General features: G+C 37.8%; 1 protein-coding gene across 4 annotated transcripts in view; it reads left to right on the top strand.

The window, feature by feature from the left end:
• The window catches only part of cntnap2a (contactin associated protein 2a), a 241,864-nt gene that overhangs the window by 117,185 nt on the left and 98,941 nt on the right, over positions 1–25,738 (top strand). For all 4 annotated transcript variants that reach the window (XR_003049312.1, XM_025054369.1, XM_008307446.3 and 1 more), the window contains 6 exons: positions 542–594; positions 845–995; positions 2,322–2,506; positions 4,382–4,525; positions 5,334–5,595; positions 17,300–17,449. Coding sequence is in view for 3 of the 4 variants with exons in the window: in XM_025054369.1 (XP_024910137.1) it covers positions 542–594; positions 845–995; positions 2,322–2,506; positions 4,382–4,525; positions 5,334–5,595; positions 17,300–17,449 (945 nt within the window). In the remaining variant the exon portion in view is untranslated. The remainder of the gene's footprint in view (positions 1–541; positions 595–844; positions 996–2,321; positions 2,507–4,381; positions 4,526–5,333; positions 5,596–17,299; positions 17,450–25,738) is intronic.

Raw genomic sequence — 25,738 nt, 5'->3', positions numbered from 1 at the left:
TCATGATGCATTCATGAAGTTTTATATTACTCATAAAAAACAGTTGCAGTGGTAATCATCCTTTTACTGTCAACTTGTTTCATCGCTCACTGAGCAAAATTAACGTAGACCTGCTGTTTAAATGTGCATCTGTTTTGCATTTATTTAGCAAATATTTAAGTCCTTAAAAAATATTTCCCACCGCAGGCCTTTTCTCCTGCAGACATTCTGGCTTGTCACAGCACTAAACACACAGGTGTAAGTATTAATATTAATGGCGGTTGTGTTTAATTCAAGTCCCCCAGTAAGTAACAAATGTGTTCCTATGAGGAAACATGTGAATCTTCCAAATCTCTGCAACCAAAGCCCGAAGATGTTTTTCAGCAAACACTGATTTTTAACTAGACTTACACAGGATTTGTCCCATAGAAAAACGATTATTTAAAATATTTTCTCTAAAAAGAGAAGTGAGCTACCTCACATTTACCTTGGCGTATAGCTGTTTGTTTTTTTCTTACCTCTCTCACTCTCTGTTGTCCTCTCGTTTTGTCTACTGTCTCAGGGGCTGATGTGATCAACTTCGATGGACAGGGTGTAATTGCATATCGCTTTAAGGTACTGTTTTTCTATAATACTTCCATTTCACATACAGAAAAGACAAAAAATCTTCCTAGAAAAACAACCATAGGATACAAAAATATGCAGTACAAAGAAAAATAATTGGAAATTCACAATTTAACTCATTAATTTCCGAGCAGATAACCAGGAATTTTGGCAACAAGGGTTTTTCCTTGCGTTGTACCCCATATGAATTTAAAAATAATTGTATCTTGATCAAATTGGCCTTTTCATTCATTGTTTCTAGATGAAGAAGATGAAGATCATCAAGGATGTGATTGCTCTGAGGTTTAAGACGTCAGAAAGCGACGGAGTGATTCTCCACGGAGAAGGACAGCAGGGAGACTACATTACACTGGAGCTGCACAGAGCCAAGCTGCTGCTGCAGATAAACCTGGGTGAGAAACACACACACAAACAGAACATGGTATTCATTAGATACAATAATTCATATAGTTTGTGATGATATCCTAGCCAGGAGTTGGAAGTTACTGGGCCTGCATGGGAACAAATTGGACCTGGAGTCGAACTGAGCAACTTTTGTGCGCCAAATTTGGTTACCACTGACTATTTACCCACACAAATATGCAGGCTGGGGTTATTTTTCATTATGTTACAGAGATGAATTGGGGTTATTTTTCATGATGTTACAGAGATGATTATTCTGTCAATCAAGTAGAAATGGAGAAAATGGTAAAAGACTAGGAAAATCAAATTATTTTTAAGTTAAAGCAAGGCAAGAAGTCACGCCAAAGACATTCATCCTTCCATTGGCCGCTGCAGTCCTTTTCATTTGACTCTGCTGTTTGATTTTTTTTACTCACTCAATCTAATGCATATGGCTCCTGCGGTTGTGTTTGTACTTCTGTGACAGGTCTACAATCACAATCACGTTTTGCGCTCCCTTAGACTCTAAACCTTAACTCTAATATATGCCACATCAGTCAAGATCCCTGTCACCTGGAAATTATGATGAATAAACTTAACCACTAGTTGGTAAATGGACTGTATTTATACACAGCTTTTCTGGTATTTATACCAAGTACTGTGATCCCATCCCACTGTATGCACTAAAAGAGCAACAGAATGATGGCATACACACAGAGGCATATTAGAGAATATTAGGCTTTTTCTCTTGTCATCAAGAAACGGAGCTGGTGCAATTTTATTTTTCTTACAAAAAATTAACTTTCGTTCTATTGTTCTACAAAGTGCACAGCTATGTTACATAGACGATTGAGGAGAATTCCATATGGATGCTGAACTGTGCAAAGAATTTTTATTCAAACCCACAATCTCACCCATTTATTTGCCATTGTATTCACATTCCATTGCCACCAGTTGCCAACAGGGTACACAACACAAAATGTATTTTACACCCAAACTATTTATAACAGTTTCCTTCAGAAGGTAATTAAATAGTTAAATAGTTACTTTAATAGGTAAATAGTTACTTTTATGTATCGCAGCTTTTGCAAAAGTCTTTAAAATGGTTGTCTAAAGTGTGTTATTCATTCCTGACAATTCCATTTTGGTCACTCTAATGGTAAAAAAAATCTGTTTTTTGGTTTCCTTAAGAGATTGTGATGCATTACAAAATCACTCTGTAAAAACAACACACACTGGAAACTCTGAGCACGTTGTCCTCTGCAGTGATTTCAATGTAAAACAAGGCACTCCCTCTCTGCCTCTGCCTATTAAAACCTAATCTATGTTAAATACAGGCAGTAACCAGTATGGCTCCATCCTGGGTCACACCTCTGTGACCACTGGCAGCCTGTTGGACGACAACCATTGGCACTCCGTGGTGATTGAGCGCTACCGTCGCAATGTCAACTTCACCTTGGACAGTCACACTCAACACTTTAGAACCAACGGGGAATTTGACCATCTGGATTTGGACTATGAGGTACGAAAAAAAATCAGTATTGTGTACTGTGTAATGCAGATTTTGGTAACAGAAATCATATGAGAAATACCCATGTTCTGGTTAGTGTAAAATGTAATAACAAAATAATCAACAATAAAGTTAAGTAAAGTTTTTATCTCTCTTACAGAGCAACTATTTTGTGTAGAACAGCACAAGTATTGGTAGTTTCTCTACAGAAGAGAGTTTTTAGCTGCTCGATAGGTGTTGGAGAAATCATTATGGGTTAGGGTCACATCAGGTTGTTTAACATTTTGTAATGATTGGCTCTTTGTAAAATAGGAGTCAAACTTGTTTTGGTTTTTTTAAGCCATAACACTAGTCAGATAAATATTGAATTTACATTTTTCATTATGTTTCGCTTCAGTTTGTGCGTCATGCTTGATAATTACTTTTCAACGTGTCAATAGCCTTTAGTGATTTTAACATTGCATTTGGACAAACTGCTCCATGACTTGACCTCTTTGTACTGTACAGAACATTAAAACTGAAAAGGAAATTAGATGCTGGGTTCCACTGCTCTAACACAAATCTATGAATCTCACATAATTAATGTAAGTAGGCAATGGAAAGCATAGAGTTCAGCTAATAATACTTAAACCAGGAAAGTGATTTTGGATTACAAAATAGAAATGGCAAGTATTTGTGTTTGCAGGTGTAGTGAGGTAAGGATAATCTATTTGTTGTTGTGCCCTTTATTTGTAAGTGTGCGTACATATTGATATATATTTGTGTCTGACCTTCACCTGGTAATGCTGATATGGCTGATGTAGTCCGTTAAGTACGATACAGAGAAATGGGCCAAGACAAACCACAGTCCAATTAAACTAAAGCTGTTGAATTATGGGGTCTTCTGGGAAATCTGCACAAAAGGGTATGCCTGTGAGAGTGTGTGAGGGTGTATTTGTGTTTGGTAATCCTCCAGTAGATCCCAGCAGCGTTATTGCCTGAGATAATTTTTGCAGATATTGAAATTGTGGCTCCATCTCCATCACACTGAAGTGTGGCTCTGCAATGCACCTGGCTTACATATTTTATCATGGCGCCGGTACAATATACAGTATATGTCTATGTATATGTGTGTATGTGAATGAGTGTGCGTATGTGTATGTGTGTGTTCTGCTCCCAATTGAGCTAGCAGACCCAATACCATGGTGTGTACACTTGGCGGTAATTACCAGGACCACTGGAGCATCACCACACACACACTAACACACATACTTCCAGATAGGCACGTATCGACTGGTAATTGCAAACCGCCCTCCATCATGTTGTCTTCCCTCTGAGTCCAGTGCAATACTCAAGAAAAATTAGAGAAGACATGTACAACTGTACAAAACAAGATCAGTTTAGATTTGTATTGCTTTTCTCCAGATACTTGTTTATCAGACTGTCTTCCTTCTTCCAGTCCTTTGCCAGTAAAGGGTGAAAGGCCAAAAACACAAAGCTAAGCTAAGGGAAGAGAAAAATACAGAGAGACAGGAGTCAGAGAAGTGTGTCGAGAAGCAGGAAAACAACAGTAGCCGTCAAGTAACATGCAAATACATGGCATACAATTAAAGAAATGTAAAAAAAAAATTGCAGGCAATATGCTGAGTGTGCTCAGTGCACCGTGAGAGTTGCTCTAGCGATCTATACTTAACCCAACAAGCCTTTCATCAATAAAGATATTTTAGGTCTCAATTTAAATATCATTAAAATCAGGAAAATAAAAAAATCACGTTGAACGTCTGTTTCAATTGCTTGTAAGAGTTGCGTGTTATGAACTGTTTAATTTATTTGCCCTTAAAAGACTCTTTGTTAAGTTGCTAACAAATGTAAGTTAATGTCTCTTTTTTGCACTTCGTCATTCTCTAGTTGAGTTTTGGAGAAATGCCGTACAGTGGGAAGCCAGTTGGAGGAGGGAGGAAGAACTTTAAAGGATGCATGGAGAGCATCACCTACAATGGAGACAACATCACAGACCTGGCACGCAGGAAGAAGCTTGACACCTCAAGCTTTGTAAGGAAAACAAATGTGCTGAGTACTAAATCTACAAATTATTGCCCCACCTTAGCTGAGAAGAAACACCTTAATGGTTTAGAAGGTGGATAATCTTATGTCTGTGTTTTACATCACATGTGCCTCCTCTGCTCCTCTGCAGTTTTCTAGGACAATTTTTTGCACATTAACGGTTTTCAACCCTTCGTAAATAACAATAGCTCATCAACACCGACACTCCTTAGATGACATCTTCAGCAAATTCAGAACACTGAGTGTTTTGCCGTCCTTGAATATGTTACTAAAATTGCATGCATGATTTCTGCCTGCCCTAATCTCTCCACATCTATTGTTCACTGCTCAACAGTGAAAGGCCATATATCAGCTTCAATCTCTGCTGCACTGACTGAACAAATGGAGGCACATAACAAGTTCATTAAAGCTGCACCTCTAATTCCCTCTGATGATTCACACACCCATTCATTTCTAATCAACCCAGATCCGTTTGCAAATTTAGTAAAACACACACTCAGGCATGGGGAGGCAATGAGGAATAGCCTGGAGTTAGTATTGCAGCTCAATGTTGTGCAGTAACTAAGGATTTGATTAAGAGTGAGTTGGTGCTGAAACTCAATGACAATTAGTTCCTAAATCCTCCCTTAATGATGCAATGTTTGCTTTGTTTCACACCATCCTCAGCAAAGTTACCATTTACTCCATGAGTCAAAGGGAAGATGAAACCAAGAGACAATTTTCTTGATGCAGTCAAGTATTTCACTTAACTTAAACAGCTTTCATGGTTAATCTGTCTGTTACTTTGCCCCAATAGCGCAACCTGTCCTTCGCCTGCGTGGAAACACACACCTTTCCCGTGTTTTTCAACGACACCAGCTTCCTCCAGCTGCCAGGTCGAGCCAGTCACCACACCATATCTGTTGGCTTCCAGTTTCGTACATGGAACCCTGATGGACTCCTCCTGTACAGTAACCTTGATGACGGCACGCTCCGGATCTTCCTGCATGATGGAAAAGTCATCGTTCATATCAACGTATCAAACGGGATAAAACATAACCAGGTGGACCTCTTGTCAGGTGAGTTCTCAACATGCTGTTTATAAACAACAGAATATTCATCAGTATAACAATGGTTCAAAACAAGTTTTAATACAAGTTCAAATTGTAATGCAGTGATAGAAAATTAAAATAATTTGATTTAATAGGTTACTTTATTTCTTTTCTACCTAAATCCACAACCAACCGGGAGTTTTTGGTATTTAGAGACCTTTTAGAGGAACTTAAATTTGTTTGACTGTGCCTTGGTCACAACTAGTCCACAAAAAATTGCACATTATTTCTCTTTTGGTTCAATGAACCACGTTCCCCTTCAATGAACCACGTTCCCCCTTTTGGTTCAATGAACCACGTTCCCCTTTGGTATCATTTCAGAAGCACGGTACCTCTGTGTTCTTTTGGTTGGTGTTTATAAAAAGCACTTTTTTTATAAATCTTGTGTTCAATACACACCAAAAAAAGATGTGTTAATTCAACTTAACCTTTTATCATCATTTTTTTGCCGGCATATAAATTATGTATGTGACCTAAAAGTTCTTATAACTTAAGCTTCGATTTCTGTTGGACAGAGTTGACATAATGTTTGATCAAACTGTAGGCCAGATGTTTTTGTTTTTCTGATGTGTGAATATTTTTCTGTACATTCATGCATAGTTCACTGAGAAAAGGTGAAGTCATGGAATGTGCTGCTGAAAATAGCTGCCTTTCCGTATTTTTCAAACTGCACCTCTTGGTTAAAAGTGGCATGATTTGGGACATGTGACATGTCATTTCCTGACATGGTTTGGTACTGACTTTCCACAAATGACAAACAGTTAGATCAGTTTTCAGCAAGCAGAGCACAAATGTGGAAAACATTCAATGGCTGTAACTATAAAAACTGTCAACAAACAGAAAATCATATTTAATGATGTTGAACTTACTTGAGACTTTTTTTTAACTTAAGCTATAACTTGTCAACACAGACATCATCATTTTTAATTTTATTTATTTATTTTTTATAAATCTGTTTTTCCCATCCAGGTAGAGATGTCCTTCTGTTAGCCTTGTCTTCGCCAGTCTTTCATGCTGGTCTTCTTTCTGCTTCTTCTTCCCCCTTCTTGCTTCTTCTCTTTCCTTCCTTCCACTCAGTTATTCTGTCCACCGCTGCTTAAATAGGCCATTATGCCCAGGGGTAGGGATTATTATGGAGTTACCCTCCAGGCTAATTGGGCTCGAGCCTGCTATTACATCAGTATCACTAGAATACACAGACTCACAAACAGACTGACATACACACACCTTCTCAGCTCTGCTTCTGTTATTAGTAGAGACATAATAGGGACTTATTAGAAATTCTAGCAATAAAGGACACACTGGCTTCTGTGTACAGTGGGAGCTCAGTAGTCTTGAAATGTCCTCACCTTGAAAGGGAACATTTGAATAATCAAAAAAGTGTATTGGTATTGGTCCATAAATTTTTTTTTTTTAATTTCTGGAAAGTCTGCCGGCTGTGACAACTAAATAAAAAAAAAAAATATATAACTAAATTGATTTTTTTTATAATTCAAAATCCGAAAATGTGTCACCGAAAGATGTCTTTCGATTTCACCTGATCTGTGATGATAATTTCGTACCTGTGCAAGAAAACTTCACCTGTGGATTCTACAGTTAAAATGTAATAATCAGTCGTAGTGTTGATGTCCCTCCTGGGGATTCAAAGCTGATCGGAACCTTGAGCTTTTAAAAAAAAAACAAAAAAGTGTTTTTATACAACAAAGCACAAATATGTCCAATTTAATGTCAAAACATATCGGAAGACGTCAGGGATAGATGGCGTGGCTGGACATGGAAACAAGAAAGCATGTCTTATAGAAACCACGCAAACTATTTTATTATGTTCTCAGTAAAGATCTTTTGTTTACAAACCTGTTCAGATGCAGCTTATTCAGTCGGATAATTGGGCTTTCACTGGGAGATAAACCAATACAGACAATGTTAAATAATACAGACGATTAAACAATGCAAACACCAATTTAAACCTACTTAATCTTTCAACCATAACCAAATGTGGAAAACTGAAAGTTTCCAGGTTGTTTATAGCGTGAGCTTCAGTTCTCTCCTCATAATCAAACTGGGTCACGTTTGTGTGTTTTCCGTCATTTCTCTTATTGTTTTGTTCATGTCAAACACATCACGTAGAACAAGGGCCTCACCAGGGGGTACACGTAGTTAATGTTTTCAGCTTTTTATTTATTTATTTATATTCTGGTCTGTTATCCTCATGCTGATAAATTACACATAATTAGTTACAGCCACTTGTATATTTCATGCATCATCTAATGTTAATGTGATGTAACTGCGGGTGAACAAATTGCATTAACACCCCATCTACTTTTAAATAAAACGCCATCTCATAGACACTGTAGTAGTTGTAAATTGTTATTATTATTATTATTATATCATCGATTTTCAAAAGAAATAGAAACTTTGTAAAAAAATGATAGTGTTGTTAAATTAAAAGTGTGTGTGAATGTGTGTAGGGCCTAGGATACTAGGGTTTCCTGAAGAGACTCTGGTCCAATTTAACCATCATTTTCCATTTTCTCCCTCCTTAGTCATTAACTCTTCAACTGTGTCCTTATTTCCTCCTCCTTTATCTCTCAATTTTTCAACTTGCAACAACATCTTTGTAGAGCAGGACTGGAAAGTGTTCCACTGATAACATTGCATCAAAAAAAGTACTTTTTCGATATGCCTGAAAATAACGCCCCTAACCCCCCACATTATTAACCATGAAGTCACTAAGTCATCCACAGTCAGTCAGATGAGATCTTTATACGGCAGATCAGATCTTCATAAATAATCCTTGTGAAGAGTTTTCCCTCTGATCACTTTTCTGAAGCATTACTTTGATGGGAACTGTGCTCACTGGCTCCTGTTTTCTTGATTATAAAACAAATTACAATTTCTTTAGTGTCCATAAACATTTTTTTTGTAGAATAAAATTTTATACTCAAAAAGAAGATATTTAGTGAAAATTGTAATCATTTATCATGACTTCTGACATTAAAACAAATATGACAGCTGACTGATGTGAAGCTAATTTATGAAATGCTTGTGTAAGTTGGAGGTTTATTTAACATCACCATAAATTTGATCATTTTTAGCACTCTTTTTCCCTTTGTTAAACGTTTTATCTAAATCACACACTTCTATGCACTTTGCTGACTGGTTCATGTACATATTTTGCTTTCATTATTATTTTTGCAAATTTGTTTATTCAATACCAAATTTGAAATGAGCTGCAGCAAAAAAGCCAGACTATAAATTAAAAAAAGTAATATTTTTGCTGTTTCTGGTCTGCCCATGTGGGTGTGTGTGTGCTCATTTACAACCATCAACTCAGCTAGAAGTAATAACTTCGATTCCTCTGAGATGCAGAATTTCTATCAGTCACACACGGAAACACACACACACAAGTTTACTTGCACAGTCCAAATAGCGAGCAGAAGGCATTACAATAATGGAAGTGCCTCAGGCACAGATTTGAGGGGGGGACATACTACAGCCACCCCCGATTATAATGTTATATTGTTTCATTCCCTCTTAGTGCTGACTGAATATGTTTGTGTGCCACCGCCTGTGTGTGTGAGAGAGGTTTGATACAGGATATTTCCAGGGTTTGCCTGGTTCAGATATTGCCACTGGAGAAGACATACAAAGCCCCTCACACCTTTGCAGAAGACTGAATATTGAGGAGTGGGGGAGATGGAGAAAGATACATTTATGAATGCTAGAGGGCCCCATAAATTTATAGCAAACAAAATTCATTTATACTGTACATTGAAAATCAATACTGGATAGAAACAAGGGGAGAGGAGAAGAGAGGAAAGTAGAGGAGAGGCTGTTGTAGGTTTTGGAGGAAGTAGTTAGCTCCTGGTCGGTAATGTGTTCAATGAGTTTACAACCAGCTCTTCTTCCCATTAAGTGTATAATTTCTCAGATGTTTTGATAAATATGGAATTTACAACAAACTGGTGTAATGTTATTCTTGTTACACGGTTATTATGGTAAACACAACTATAAAAACTCCAAATACTATAACATGTTTGTTTGATCATCTCCACCCAATGGACCTGTCAACGGAGAAGATATTACTAGAATGAAACTCAAAATTCACATCACATCAAAGTTGTTTTTCACCAGCCCTTCAGATTCAGGTTTTATTTCCTTTTTTTTGGTATTTAATGGTGGCTCTGCTCATTTCTTGTACTATTATCCTGTATTATTTCCCACTGGTGAACACTTCTAAAATATCCAGATTATTTATCAAATACCATTCAAACTGCTTAATGTGAACATCATTTTTATTCACTTTGTATTTCTGGGATTATAAAAGGGTATTGTTATAGGAACAAATGTGCAGTTGTATGGTCATTTGCCACTAAGACATAAGAGAGGGAGAGTGATGTGATTATTGTTCTACCATTATGTTCATTTTCACCCAGAATTGGATCATTCTTCAGGCTACTATTCTGCCTCACCTGAGTTAAAAAAAAGGCCTAAATCAGTAGATATACAATAAAGTACACTGGAAAGAAAAACAATTGAAAGCTGAGAGGATGTCACACGGTGTTCAATCTGGTGTGAGTGTGAATTCAAAAAGCCTTCGATAATTCTAACATTAATCTCAGGCAGATCTATCTTGGTCGCAGCACTTTTACTTGTCTGCACATCAGGCACTTTGTCTGTGTGCTGTTGAAGCAGAGCAGTGGTGACAGCAGCTCTACCCTCTGCTCAATTCCCATGTTTCTTCACACTTTCAGCTCAGCTCAGATGTCAACGGTGACGCCGCTGGTCTGCACACTTGTCTCTTTTTTGTATTGGCTTGCTTCCATTAGCTTTACCAAATTTTCTCTGACACTCTCCACCTGAGTTCAGTCGAGTTTACGTCAAACTTTGACACTACAGCAGCACAGGCGGTAAAAGCAACACAGCGATTATAATGGAAAACTTGCTTAAATAGGTCTCTTGACATGATTTGCTGTGATTGTATCAGTCAAATCAGTTTCCATCAACGTCACCTACACGATCAGACGCAGTTTCACTCCTCATTAAGGCGTCGTCTGCCTCACCAAATAAACGTCTATATTTGACAGTACAGACGGAGGGCAACTAGTACACAACAGATGTGACTGATGTTCAGAAGGCTTCACAGCTTTTTGTTTAGTATTCTATAGCTAATAAATACTATAGCAGTCATTGACATGCATTGAGCTCCTGTGTAGATTAGAGTGTAAATTGTTTAAAAATAAACTGTTTTGCTTTTAATGGCATGCACAGAACACATATTTGCCACATGGTTTCACAATAAATGTGCACAGAACTATAGAACCACAAAATTGAATAAATTAAATTATTGACCAAAAGAGAAGTGCCAAATACAACTTTTTAAAGGAAGCTGTGGAGCCACAATGTGGAAGAGTGCTTAGTTGCTCTGGCCTTACAGCTCTAGGGACCATGATGTTTGCAGATGACATTGTTATATATAATGAAAGATGGCATCATTTGGAAGAAACCTGGAGAGGTGGAGGTTTGATTGGAAGTGTAGAGGAATGGAGGAGAGTGAGGCAAGTGGAAAAATAAAACTGCAAGGTGTGGAGATAGTAATGGTGGATAAGCGAATAAAGTTCAGGGATCTAGGGACAACCACCCAGAGTAATGGAATGGATGGAGATGCGTGTCTGGGGTTATATGTGACAGAAAAATAGAACGAGGTGAAATGGACCGTTTATGAGATGATAGTGAGATCTGCTATGATGTATAGGTTGGAGCAGTGGCTCTGACTGAAAGACAAAAGGCTGAGTTGGAGGTGGAAGATATGAAGATGCTGAGATTCTCACTGAGAGTGACCCGGATGAACAGGATTAGAAAGAGCAGATCAGAGGGACAGTTAAGGTGGAGCAGTTTGGAGATACGGTTGGAGGTTTAGTCATGTGTTGAGGAGAGAAGCTGCATATGTTAGATAAAGAATGTTGAAGTTGGAGCTGCCTGGCAAGAGGAAAGAGGATGTCTCGAAGGATAGAAAGGACTTGTGTTGAGATATTTTTAGTAAAACAATATTATTCCATCTATATATGTAATTTCATTGCTTATCACTTTTGTTCTTTAAATATCATTTTAACAAACATCTTGCTGTTTCCTGAAACCTCTTTTTTTTCATTTCTTTACTTCCTGCTTGCTGGCTGTCACATTGCAAAGCAGGGATCACACTTCTTTTGAGTCAGTGTATAAAATGACAGTAGTCCCCCCAACCCTCTACCACTCTTCTTCTCTAATTAACAATAATCTCGGTCTTTGTCAGCTACTGCTTCTTTGCATTTGAGTCTTTCAACTTCACTGTAATTGCTGTCACATTTTCTGCTACTGTCAGTCTGCAGCTCATCACCAAAATATCATGGAGGCAGAGCGAGAGAATTCTTTGAGCTAAAGCTGCCGTTAGTAGAAAACAGCATCATTATAAATGTTGTGCTTTGTTATCCTGTGCTGTTCTTGGTGTGACAGTATATTCATCTTATATCACGTCCATAAAAGCCTTTCATTATATCTCTCCACATTTCTGTTTCTGAAATTGTTTTTTTTACTGCCCAAAAGTAACAGTTGAGTAGATGTTTTAAACATTAATACTGTTTATGACTTTTTATTATTATGTTGAAATCAATGCTGAGCAATTTGAAACAAATGCATAAACATTTTATAGTAAATTGCTCTTTTGGTGCTGTGGATATGCAGCCACAGTCACTTATAAATAGTCCTTCGTCAGCGGAAACAGTTCACACAGTTCATCAGTTTACATATAATTTGCAATGTTTTGATGAATTAGTCCTAAACAGCTTCAGCTTAGTAGACAGATAAAAGTGCCTGAACCTAAGAAGGTAGTATGATTGTTTACATCTAAATGATTTTTAACCCAAGCTAGCATTACATTTTAAGCTTTTATTTCCTTTTTTTCTTCTTAGCAGTAGTATGGCTGTACATATCACCCTCTGAGCTGAGCTATTATATCTCCATTCACTAGTTGACCAGACATGTAATCTTCGCAGGCTTGTGTATTCCTTACGTTCCTACTCTTACTCTGCTCCACCAGCTTGTCTCTTGGAGATCACAGCTCATATGAGGTATTCTTTCATGTTCACCGACTTGTCTGTTAAACCTTGGACAGTCAGTGTATCTGTTCTCTGTGTCGGCTTGTTTCCTATACTCATAGAAAACACCAGCAGCATAGAAAACCTACTGTAGAACCTAAGTCATCCATCAAGTCTTTAAAAAATGAGTGGGAATCAGAGTTTTTGTGGGGGGGTTCCCAATGTGAGCTCACTGTGTTATGAGCAGAGGCAATTGAGAACCACTATCTGAGTCAGAATCTGCCTCTAACTGTAATAAAGTGGCTAATGGAATACCCTGCTCCCTTTAACACATAGGTTAAACGTTTTCCTATACAGAGGGGGGAAACATTAAATATGCTAAAGATTATCTGGGTCAAATGTAATTTTAAATTTTTCATGTTGCACCATTAGGTGAGTGATTTATTATTAATAAGTTTAAATCACGTTTTAAACCATCACTCGTACGTATGTATGGGGTATTTACGTGAGGAAATCTCAACTTACAGTACTAGTTTCTGCAGTGGAGATGTTCAAAAGAAGAAGACTTATTTTCTAATCTTGCCAGTTCTGCTCAGACTCTCCTGTATTATTGTGTTCATTTAATCTGAGACGATCGGACAGCGTGTGTACATTTAAGGCACGTGTGTGTCAAAAAGAATGAGAGGGGGCGCCCATTCACATTAGCGCATCACAGCAGGCTCTGGAAACACACTGATAAGCTCATCCTTCAAAGCTATTGAAGGTGATGTAAAATAGATGAGGGGGACGCAGGGTTACAGGTACAGGAGTATATTTTTCATTACTTTTGAGAGGTTATGGAGAGGGACGGAGAGGACCATAATCTGAGTTACATCAAAACAGAATGTTTCATCAGAAATGTTACTGTCAGTCAGGGGGTAAACCGAGGCTCTGCTTCATCCAGATCAGCTTCTCAAGCGGCTGTTATACCTGGATGTGTTTTTGGTATTAGATATTATTTGAATGTTGCTCCTGCATTTGTGCCTGTGTACAGTATATGTGTGTTTTGTAGTAGCAGTAACACTGCTCAGCATGTCAACACCCTAATATGTTGTGTCCCCCCCCCTCACCCTTTCACCTTTGCATATAATTACCCTGCTGAAAGCAGACTCCCTGCTAACATTTCAGGTGTTTCTTCGATGCATTCTGGGACTAAAAATAATCAGAATTTATAACGATACATTTTCAAAGCGAGAGAGAATGTGCAACAAATGAACAGGTGTATTCTCTCAACTGCACAGAGAAATTAATTTGTTTTTACTGATGAGATACTGATGAGAGTCCTAGTAGTAAGTCACTGCCGATCCAGTGGCCTGATACTCCTTATCACTGAATGTACTTATGTATCTACTTAATTTTAATAGCACAGTGGATAGATGAGAAGTTTGCACTTCACCAAGTCACTTTATGTCCAGAGTCATTTGACAACAGTGTGTGTGTTCATTTGTTTATTGAGACAAGTACTCTACTCCATGTTAAAAGTTTAATTTATTTTTAAGTATTTATGCCTAGTTTTATTGAAATACTGTCAGTTTGAAGAGTTCAATTTGTATTTTTCTGTGTTTGTTCAATACAGAAATATTGTTTTTCCATTTGGATTAAAATAGTGTTCACTTTATGAGAAGAAAATTAAGCTGTCTGTCACGATTTCACTGTTTTCACCGTTGTTTACACATACACTGCACGTGCTGCATTATCCACAGAGCTGTGCCTCCTATATGACACTGCCGTCCAGTTCAGTGCATATTTATTGCTACCCAGACTAAAAAAGTATCAGTATTGCTCTGGGTATCGGCAAGTTAAAAAAACAACTTGTACACTTATCGTTTTATAAACAGTGTTTTGGGGGAACGAGAGTTTATATTTTGATTTGAACATACACATACTGTATTTGCGCTCTGCCAAGAGTGATTTGCATGTGACCGTGCCATGAACTTTGCTACTGTGTTCTCAGGCTGGATGTTTTATAGTCATTGAATCAGCCAGCTGAGCTGAATTGAAAAGACGGCCAGTGCAGCAGATGGTCACTAAAGGAGAGGCAAATAAAAATTAAAATAAAGATAAAGAGAAAAGAGAAAAAGTGAAACGCATCAATATAGAAAATGAAAATCAAGACAAGCTGATGAAACGTACATAATCAGAAACATAGATTGGGACAAGGATGGAAGGATGTGAGGAGATCAGTATCAGTAACAGGTGATGCAATAGAGGTGAGAGCTTTCTCTCTCTATCTATCTATCTCTCTGTCTCCCTCTTTCTCTGCTCCAGAAGTATCGTTTCTTTTCAGACATATTTAATGGAGCACGGCTACGAGAGGGGATAAAGGAAAAGTACAGTAGAACACAATTCAGGTTCATATACCCTCACACAGAGGCCCAAACACAGATGTAAGAACACTGACACACGTACTCTATTTTCACTCGATGCAAAGAACAATCTCTTCTTAAAAGATTTTTTGGAGGTAGGATGCATGAGCCTTGAAAGTACAGACAAATTGCCGCATAGTAGAAAGAGAAAATACATGGAAGGTGAATATTATTAAGGGTTTATTACTGTAGTTACCATTTATCACAAACGACACAAAGAATATTCCTCCATCTTTGCATCAGCAGCACCAAAGATGATATTGTACTCCCTTTGAAACTATAGATAACTATAGTGCCTGTATGCCTTTGTAAAAATATAAATATAAAAATATATTATAAATAAATTATATTTTTTATTTTATTCAATGAAATATTCAAGCCATTTTATTGCAAAATAACAACCTTATCTCACAGAAGTTTGAAGTTGGGTCGGTGATGCAGGAAACATTTTCATAACATTCTCCAATCCCTGACTCAACAACAAACTTGACTGTGAGATGAAGAAGCCTGAGTCATTACTCCAGAGAGCAGGTTTCCACAGCTGCACAGTCCACTGCCAGTGTGCTTTACACCAGTTCATCCCATGGCTGGCAATGTGATAAATACTGTGTTCCCTTTACCTCCAAAGTTGGCAACAGGTCACAATAAATTCACTTTTTTTTCTGTTAGAAACCGAGTTCGAAGCTTTCCAGTTCTCACAGTTAGAGAGAAAGATTAACTTTTTCAGTGGAGCTTTTTTTTTTTTTTTTTGCACTTGGTCGTTATGGTTACAGCTGGCAACGAACTGAAAGTCTGCCTCACAGGCAACAGTAAAATAATGCAGCACGGACAACTCATTATAGAATGATACAAAGACAGAACAAATGCAACTGAAACTTTAAAATAACTGCTTCTATGCACAGTGTCAGTTGCATGGCCATCGAACAGTTAAAGCTCACTTAAGGTCTAAAAGCTGCAGTTGTTTAGTGTAATCCAGGTTTTCCTGTCGACTATGTCAAAGCTGGACATCACTTGAATAGTACTCATGCAAAAAATATTCCTGGTTTTTCACATCTTACACAATTCATCCGAGCATGAGCCAGAAGCCCAACTTCCATGGAAGTGATGATTTTATTTTTGCATAATTTTTCAACCCAGGATTCAGATGAAATAGAAAAAACAAATCCTGTGCTGTCCTGTTGAAGCCAATGGAAGTTGAGCTTCAGCAAATTTATTACAGGTCTATACTCTCAACACTTAAGGGAATGTTTTAGAGGAAAATCAAATTATACAATTCATGCGAAACATCTGTTCCTTAATGAACATTCACTCAAATGACACTTTTTCATTATTCATTTTTTTATTTATTAAAAATAAAACCTCACTCTGAAGAACATCCGACACCAATGATGAAGTTCTTCCTCTGACTGTATTGTTTGCACTGTCATACTTGTGTGACTGTACTTTATATAATGCAGTGTCGTCTGCCTGCTCCTGTTCTCTCTTTCCTCCCTCTGCTCTTCCCCCTTCTCTTACTGTCAATGAGAAACTGCTTCTTGTGCCAATATATAAATATCACATGCCACAATATTGAAAATTTCCAGTCCGAAAATCAGCTGGGATAAAAACATCTGGAATGTAAATTCACTGTTTATTCGCAGCCTTTTGTGCAGATGTTAAAGTCAGTTTTGTTGCTTTTTTAGTTTCACTATTCCTCTTGAAAGAGCCATTGTTTCACACAGTCAGTGGTGCATCTTAGAAAGTGTTGCCCAATAGATTTGTGCAAAAAAAAAAAAAAATAAATCAAAAGTCCCAAATATATACAGTATATAAAAAACAAACAACCAGCTGTGTGGAAAATTGAAGCAAAAAACTACGACAAAGTCCTCTTCAAATTGTAGACTTGTTTATTTTTTCGAGATTGATCGCTCACTTCTGATGAATCATTCATTCTTTTTTTTTCCTTAAATTATAGCCAAATGCCTTGACGATCAGTGCTCTGGTATAAAAAAGTTAACTCTCTGCTAGTGTAATAGACACCAGCCTTGAATTTCTATTCACACACTGGTCAAACCAGCTGCCACAGTCTGAGCTCAGGAAATAATACGATCTAATAGAAATGTTTTTCGGTGTTCAAACTGTTTGTTGTCAACAAAAATAAGGCTTTGACCAAACTGACAAACTTCCTTTTGCCTTTCAATCTTCACCCTGTAGGTTCAGGTTTGAACGACGGACAGTGGCATGCTGTACAGCTGGTTGCCAAGGAGAACTTTGCCATGTTGATGACAGATGGGGACGAAGGCTCTGCTGTTCACTCTAACTTGCCTCTCAGCATCACCACAGGGGGAACATATCACTTGGGAGGTAGAGTATACCATTACAGTATATCAGTGTTTTTCAGCTTTAGGGTCGCCATTATCATTTGACTTTAAAATGGTGCTGTTACACAGCCTCTTAAACACGTCCAGTTAAATACATTTAGGGGGGAAACCAATCATTGTTTGTTATTGTGGAAATGGGCTGTATATGTTTCTTTGAAGTTCTGCTTAGTAAGGTATAACGGTACCTTAATCTAAAAGGTTTTTAGAAAAAGATATTACTTACTTTCACTGATTTGACCAAGTCACATACAATTGGTGGTTAATTATTTAGAGCATCACAACACTTAATGTTAGCAATAAACTGTTTTTTTTTTATTGCCAAAAACTGTTTCAGCCAATGCCCCTGCCCCTCTCTTTCTCTTAAAAGGTTTATTCCTTTATATCACCATCCTATTAGTTAATGTAAAAATGTATAAAAAATGTATGTAATTATTAAGGCAAAACATTTAAAAATGTGATTACCTGTCAGTCCACTAGAGAACCTTTTGAGAATGGCATCATTTAGCGCCTGTCAGGGGTGGAGCCACCTGCTGGCTCTTACATGAAAAGGATCCTAATCTGCAAATATTAGACTTTGAAAACAACAGTAGGTGGGCGATTACAATGATGGACTTTGACAGGACCGCCATTAACCACAATCAATCAGGATTTGCAAAATGGCAGGTTAATGGTGCCAGACACTGCTGTCCATCCACGTGGAAGTGGTTCATATCCATCAGCACCTGCACGTGTTCTGGTGTTCTGCTACTTTACACATGGCTCTGTGTGTGTACCTACAGAAATGACAGTAATTAACAAGAAGAGTCTCAGTGTTTATATCTCTGCTGGGCCTTTGTTCTTCTTCCTGTCTGTACACAGTCTCTTCATCAACCAATGCTATTCCCCCTCAGGCCAGTCAATAAGGCTGAGAGCTAAACTCAAACGGAGAAAACGACACAGACATTCACAGGAACGTCCTTTTTTATTCCAGTGTCCATCTTCATTTACTCCCTGCTGATGTTGAGTGGACTTGCTTGAAGCTTATAATAGCTCTGTACTTTTCTTTCTTCAAATCGATGGTGAAGCCTTTATTGTTTTTTTTTCTTTGCTAATAGAATTTTATATAATCTGTCCTTCATCTAACTTTGTCTTTTCCCCTTCATCTTTCCATTTCGTCTTCTCTCGACTCTCTCCCTGTGGTGCATGTTTTGATCCAATTGGTGATATATTGATTTTAGTTCCGCTGAGCTGTGAATCAATAGCAGCTGAGATGAGATAATCTCTCTAATGCTATGATATTTCTCTCTCTCTTTAGCTGGGCTAGAGACTTTTTAACAAACGGAGTGACAGAAAACCCAGACTCCCACCCACTGCCAGCATCATTATGTGACTCATGGTTAGCTGCTGTCGGCTGCCCAGTTCTATCCAACATCATGATGTGTTCAGCCTAAATATTAAGGGTTGGTTTAATTTTTAAAAAAGGGTACATTATTTGTAGTACTTTTCCCCTAACAATAGCTACACTCTCAGTCACGGTTATTTTTCAAAGCAAAAACATCTCAAATATTATGGACTAATAACAGCGAAGTACAACAGATTTGACAATGTTGTAGTAAATATAAGTAGTTCTCTCTACTTCTTTATTTCTAAAAACTATGCCTTTAGTGAGATATACTGAATAATCACAGGCCTGTCTTACCTGCAGTACCTGTATGTATCCAGGAGGGAAACATGCATATTTTGTGTGTTTACTTATTTTACAGTGTGTGGCTCTCACCTACCCCAGTGCTTTACACATTTGTTAACCTCTACATAAGGCAAGTACAAAGTTGCTTTGTAGTTGTCTCAGTTTTTCCAAATGTTTGGCCAAAACGGCAGCAACTGTTACTGCAGTTTTCCTCAGTAATTTGAGATGACATGATGAATGCTGAGGAGTGGGGAGTCTGCTGAGAAACATGTGTGAAGGCTGCAGGGGATACAAAGCTGCTGGTTGTTATTTTGTGAGAGTGAAATTTAGGTCACTGACAGGGTGTCATTTTGGAGTTACATACTGTAGTAAAAGGAGGATTAGTCACATCAGCCAACATTTTTTACATACACACACACACACACACACACTGTAACGTTGGAAATGTTTCTCTGTAAAAAAAAAACAAAAAAATAGACCATTGGGTTTCAGTCATTAAAGATGCAGAGGCCTCACAAGAAAAAGTCAGTTTGAGGGTGAGTAGGTTGAGCATCAGTTTACCAAGCTTTAGGGTAGACTCACTGTGGTGAAACAATAAAACTGTAAATAAATCATTTCCTATGTTTTAAGAAATAAGGAATGACAACAGTTTAAAGATTTATACTGCAGGTTCTAGTTGTCATGATAGTTGTCATGCCATTTTGTTACAAGTCTCATACAGATATGTCAGTAAATATGACTGTAACTCACACACAGACAATTTAAGTTCTTTGTTATTTTAAGGGCAATCAATAATCTTCAAATCTTCAAAAAGTAAAAACTATAGGCTCTAAAACTGCTAGTTTTTAATCAGATGAATCCCAGGGTAGCTGTGGAGTAAATTTGATAAATGATGAATTGAGTCAACATTTCTAAGTGTGACAAAGAACTTTTTTCTTTTCCCCTTATGAATGAAACAAAGACAAACAACAGAAGTTATAAGTAAGATGTTAGTAATTCATCACTTTTTATTATTTGTGACTGATCCAAATGATGGAGTTAAAAGTATTGAAAAAATGTCAAAAAGAATAAAGGAAAATATAACGTAAATTTCAGACAACATCAAGATGCACATTCACGATGTTGATAATGTTATTTAAAAAACCACAGATGGGCTAATTTCCATGCAGTACAGTGGTAAGTGGATGATGCAGTCACAATACAAATGATGGTCCACTCTGCGGTTTGACCTTAGTTGCTCTCTCTGATCGCTCGTCATGATGAGTCAGAGAGGCCAAATGCATTAAGCTGTCCAGACCCTCTCCGACTCTATCCCATCAGCAATTTCTCTGTCACTGAGGGGTTTTCTGTCATTGCACTGCAATTAGCAACAACAGTGTAGTAAAATAGACGGCCCTTGTTAATATAAGTACTGTACTGGATTCACATTATGGCCGAGGGTGAGTTCCAGCGCCCCGGTCATGCTTTTGCTTCTAATCGTTAAAGGCTTTAAGGCAACAATGTGCTCAGGCGTGACACTCCGTGGCTGGAGGCGTCGTGTTCTTACGTCGTCCCTTTTGCCAACTGCACATCCATCCCTGTCACAGCTGTCATTGCTGTCTTCTGTGTCTGTCCTAGCTTGTCCTTTCCTTGTCTCACTCATGCAGTAAATGTACTGTTTGCTCTGGTGGAAAATGATCAGTGTCGGGGTTTGCCGATCTGCAGGACTCCATGTCCGCCACTTATAGTAATGTTTCTTTCCCTCTGCAATTAATGTTTATTAAGCATGGCAAATTGCCACATTAAATTAAATTAGGACTAATTAGTGTAATGGTAAAGCTCAAGTGCCACACATGTACATAAGTATGCATATCATATTCTTCATTATGGCTTCAACAACAACTCAGAAGAAGTGTTTGGATTTAGAGCAAGGAAGTGATAATGAGAGTGAGAAACACAGACACACAAAGAAGGAGAGGTTTTTGTTAATAATCTTGTCTTTAAAAACACAAAGACGGTGAGAGTTTACTTTAGGAATTTAACCTTATACACAGAGATAATGTCATTCCTGGGATTAACTCACCTTTACTGTCGCCTAGGATGACTGGACACAGGCAGAAGAAGAGAGAGTGACAGAGATCTCTTCAATTTTATTGTGTAGTTTATCCAGAGTCATACAGAAGCAGACGAGCTGCTGTTTTTCCTGCAATTCTTATGCATAAATCAGCACTCAAATGTATGCAGTCTTCATTTTCTTAGTGCTATTCCGTCAAACATTACAGGGTTCCAGAATGCTTTTAGATAGCATTAATATTAATACCACCAATGTGTAATATTGGAGCAAGTCTGCCAAAAATGCTAAACAATGATTTAATTATTGTAATAAATTACCCAATCTGCATAAGTGGCTATGTTCAATGTATTTTGATGACTGTGGTGGGCCAATATTCAGCTCTCGAAAAGCTAGGACGTGATAATCCTGGGGCTAATACATTTAATAATCATTTTTGTTGCTCAGATTAATTAAGGGACATCTTTCTCTGTTGACACTGCCACTGCAATATGGCAGAGTACAACCTTCATACTCTTGAACACATCAAACATCAAACATAGCTACAATCAATCCGTGTTTTCCTTAATGGTTAGCACAGAATTTACAAAAATCTTCAAAACATCCAACTCTAGTTTTAACAGAGAAAATATCAGTGGGACACAGCTGCTGGTGAAAAGATGCAGCAACATTTTAATGAGTTAGGGGATTGCTCCTGTTTTCAACATAATTTATTGCTTATTCTTTTTTAATTTCTTCTTACTTTAATGTCACATCAGCAGAGGAACCATGAGATAAATCCTAAGATATACAGTAACTCCCCGCCTTCTGTGAATCCCTGGTATTGAAATTTATTGAAAATTATATACCTCAGGGACAGCTAGGGATTTACATAATATTATGGTTTGAATGTCAGTAAAAAGACACAGCCTTCACTTCATTTATTGAATTTAGTCATCTCAAACCATAGCTGTCACTTCGAACGATCTATTATATTATATGTTTGTTTTAAATGTATGGTTGTAGATTATAAACAAATGTCCACTCACCTTGCATTGCTCTTAAATCATGCAATAGAAACATATTTATGTATAGTAATAGGCTGTTATTTTACCTAATTATTTAGAGGCATTATTCACCGAAAACACGCTAAAATAATAAAACTATTATTTATTGTTTATTATTTCTAGCTGACTAATTACGTGATGCACACACTCCAGCCCTGTAGGTGGTGCTAGACCAGTGTACCTTAGGTTTGTTTACCGGTTTGAATACTATACACTCCATACATATTTACTCGTAAAATTGTGAAGACCACGACCTACAATTACCATCTTCTCTACTCTTATAATTTCCGCATTTCTTCCTGGTCCTGATGCACTTACATCACAAAAATAGACCCATCCCTTGCCCTCTTCTGACATCTTTCCACCTCCATCCTTCAAGGTTCTGTCTCTATAAACAGCCTTCTGAACCAGAAGGTTATCTTACAGGGGCAGTAGTTTTTCACTCCTGATAATGCACTTCCCCAAATGGAATTTTTTAAGACGGAAAATAAAAAAGATTCTCATTTATGCACACACATTCACATATATGCTATATATATATTCCTCAGTACAAGGCAACGGGACAATATCTATATTATTCAGGCTATTAGAGCGGCATTGTAGTTGTGTCTCAAATCCTCAACCCTTTTTTCACCACATTATTTTACGTACATAATTACACAGTTTGTTGAGTGTGTGACTGAGCTGCACACACTCTGTAGCTGAGGCCAAGTGAGGTAGATACAGAACATTCCTGTTTTTTTAAAGCAAATTACCTTCCATATGCCTCCAACGTCTGTGTGTTACCTCTGCACTCTGTAGCTGAGGCCAAGTGAGGTAAAGATACAGAACATTCCTGTTATTTTAAAGCAAATTACCTTCATTATTACATTATTACATTAAAAAATAGCATGCTACAATAATGGGCCATGCACACAGCAGGACGGTGTGAGGCTTTGTTCTGCAAAATTACCAAAATATGGCTTCATTGAAATAAAGTGTGTGTACTCAGTTGGCCTGCCTGCAGTACAGAGGTCTCTGTTACACTTCTAATCTGTCATTGAGTGTAAGCTAATTCTATAAAACTCTATAATTGAATGTTTACTACACTGTATCAGTTAAAATGACATTCATTTTAAGCATATGGCTGCATTTACCCACTTTAGGAACATTAAACCTGACACTCACCCACATATATATGTACTTCAGTTGTATGTGTCACTGTCACACACCCCACGCATTGCATTGTATGTGAGCGAGAAACATGCTGTAAACCCTGAAATGCATACATGTACAGGGAACTGTATAATGTGTTCCATTCCACTTGTACAGGGAAAGAACAAAAGCCTATCCATGTTCTGGTTCACCATTTAATTTTAGTTTGAAAGGAACATTGTGATCTGATGTGACTACAAAGGCTAAAAAGGCAGCTAACAACAAATGACTCCCCGCAAATTGGGCAGTTCTCCTCCTGCCGACTCTGCTGTGCTGCCTTTAATGCACAGCAGCGATCTGTCTTATGACCTGGTAATTATTCCCTGGTTGCAGGAACCCTCCAAAGTGTAAGAGCACCTGAGCTTCTAAAGTCAACAAGAAATAAGTGACTTCTGATTAATTACTGTAAGAGACTCAGTGCCGCTCTTTGGAGTCACACATTAAAAAGACAAGGTCACACCAAACTCTCAAAGTCCCAAAGGCAAACCTACATTTCAAACGGCACAGGTCCTCAGATCTGAGAAGGTCAGAGAATATAAATATTTGTATGTAATATTTGAAAGAACAATCAGATTCAGAGAGGCATTTTTAGGGCCTTTAAGGACAGGAGGACTGGGAGAAACGGCAGCAGGTGGTTCATAAATGAACAAAATGTAAATTCACACATTGTTTCTCGTCATATTTTATTCCCTTTGAATCGGTCGTAGAGTTAAATCCCACTGAGCACTTTGGATAATTCCCTGCCTTATTCTTTTGAAAGCAGATGTATCATTCAAAATGTGTGGAAACAAGTGTTCTGTAGCCCGAGGCCCAGCCACGTCTATCTGATGTGTTTAAGGAGGAGAGAGTTGGTGCTGGTCCTACACTGTGAATTATAAGAGAAGCTCCTTGGGCACAGCAGGGGGCTGTGATAGTGCCAGCAAGACTGTGAGTGATTACTGCTGGTGCTGAGGATCCTAAGGAGTAAGACAAGACGGAGCTTTTGTTTATGGTGCAAATAAAAATCCACGGACCACGAGGACACTTTTCTCCCCAGACATTCTTGGATTTAAGGCGAACTTGGAATCAGGCCGTAGGTGGCGTAGCTGGAGGATGTACAGATGCACGGCCACATCTGTGCCTTGTTTGTGATTCCACCTCGTTAATCTTGGTCCGTGTCTTCCTCTGTGTTGTCACTACAGCTGCATCACATCTTTATGAATAATAGAATGATACATCGAGAGGCACAGAAGAAAATTGGCCTTAAGGTTTGTTGACGGAGGAGGAATAATAACAGTGCACTAAAACTGTTCAATAATGACAAAGACTTCTCTGTGGTAATAAGGGTGAATTTGAACTTTGACTACTGTCTGACTACATTTTAAGCACTTCCTGAGCAAAATAAAAATAGATTTTTTTTAATGTAATAAATAATGTCTACAGACTTCAGACCTTAAGTCAACATTTTCCTATTACATCTTAAGCAGATAAGGGCTGGGGTTTGATTCGTTATCATGGACTACAGAACTACATGTAGTGCTATCACATGGTGGCTGTGGATTGATCAGGATTAATCATAATTATAATTATAATGTTGCTGGAATAGAAGGACAAATGACAGCAGGTAGGTGCATCTGGTTATGTGATATTCAAATGATATAATTGTCAACTGAAAAATTGTCCAGAAAAATATCCCTAACTCAATATTTTGAATAATAGAGTTTGTGTTTTGTGAGTCCTAATGGTGCCCTGTTGAATGAGTCGAAAACTTAACACATGCTGGGATGGTATATTAAGCTTGATGTGTTTTGGTGAAACAAACCATTTTACCACAGCGTGTGTATATTGCCACATGTATCTAGCTTGTGTAGTAGAGATAGTGAATATAAGTGGATACGCGTCATTCTGTGTGGGTGTTAAAATGCTTTTGGATTTTAATCTGATTACTTTTACAAATCATAAAGTGATCAATGCATTCATTTTTTAGGCCCATAATAAAAAAGACTCAGCTGTGACTGTGAATACAGACAATGATATCCAGGTGCCTTTGTTAATGAGGTTTTTCTTTTGCATTATTCTCCGTTACTACTACTGTATTCCTTATTCCATGCATCTTTCCGTTTGTTCTGCCAAACTGTCAGGAAGACTGCATTTCTCTTGCATTTATATGCTATCCAGAGGACACACAGTGCTGCCAGCAAGTTTTCTATCCTCTGCATCTCTTTCAGTTTCTTACCCGCTGCCTTTCTTAGTCCATTGGTCTCCAGCTTCTCTGGAATGTCAGTAGACAGGTGTGGCAGCAGAGGAGACAGATGGCAGGCATGACAGCAGGCGTGT

Source organism: Cynoglossus semilaevis, chromosome 3 (assembly GCF_000523025.1).
Source record: "Cynoglossus semilaevis isolate Cse_v1.0 chromosome 3, Cse_v1.0, whole genome shotgun sequence".
Lineage (NCBI taxonomy): Eukaryota > Metazoa > Chordata > Actinopteri > Pleuronectiformes > Cynoglossidae > Cynoglossus > Cynoglossus semilaevis.
Note: the sequence above shows the minus strand (reverse complement) of the source record. Positions and strands in the feature narration are given on the sequence as shown.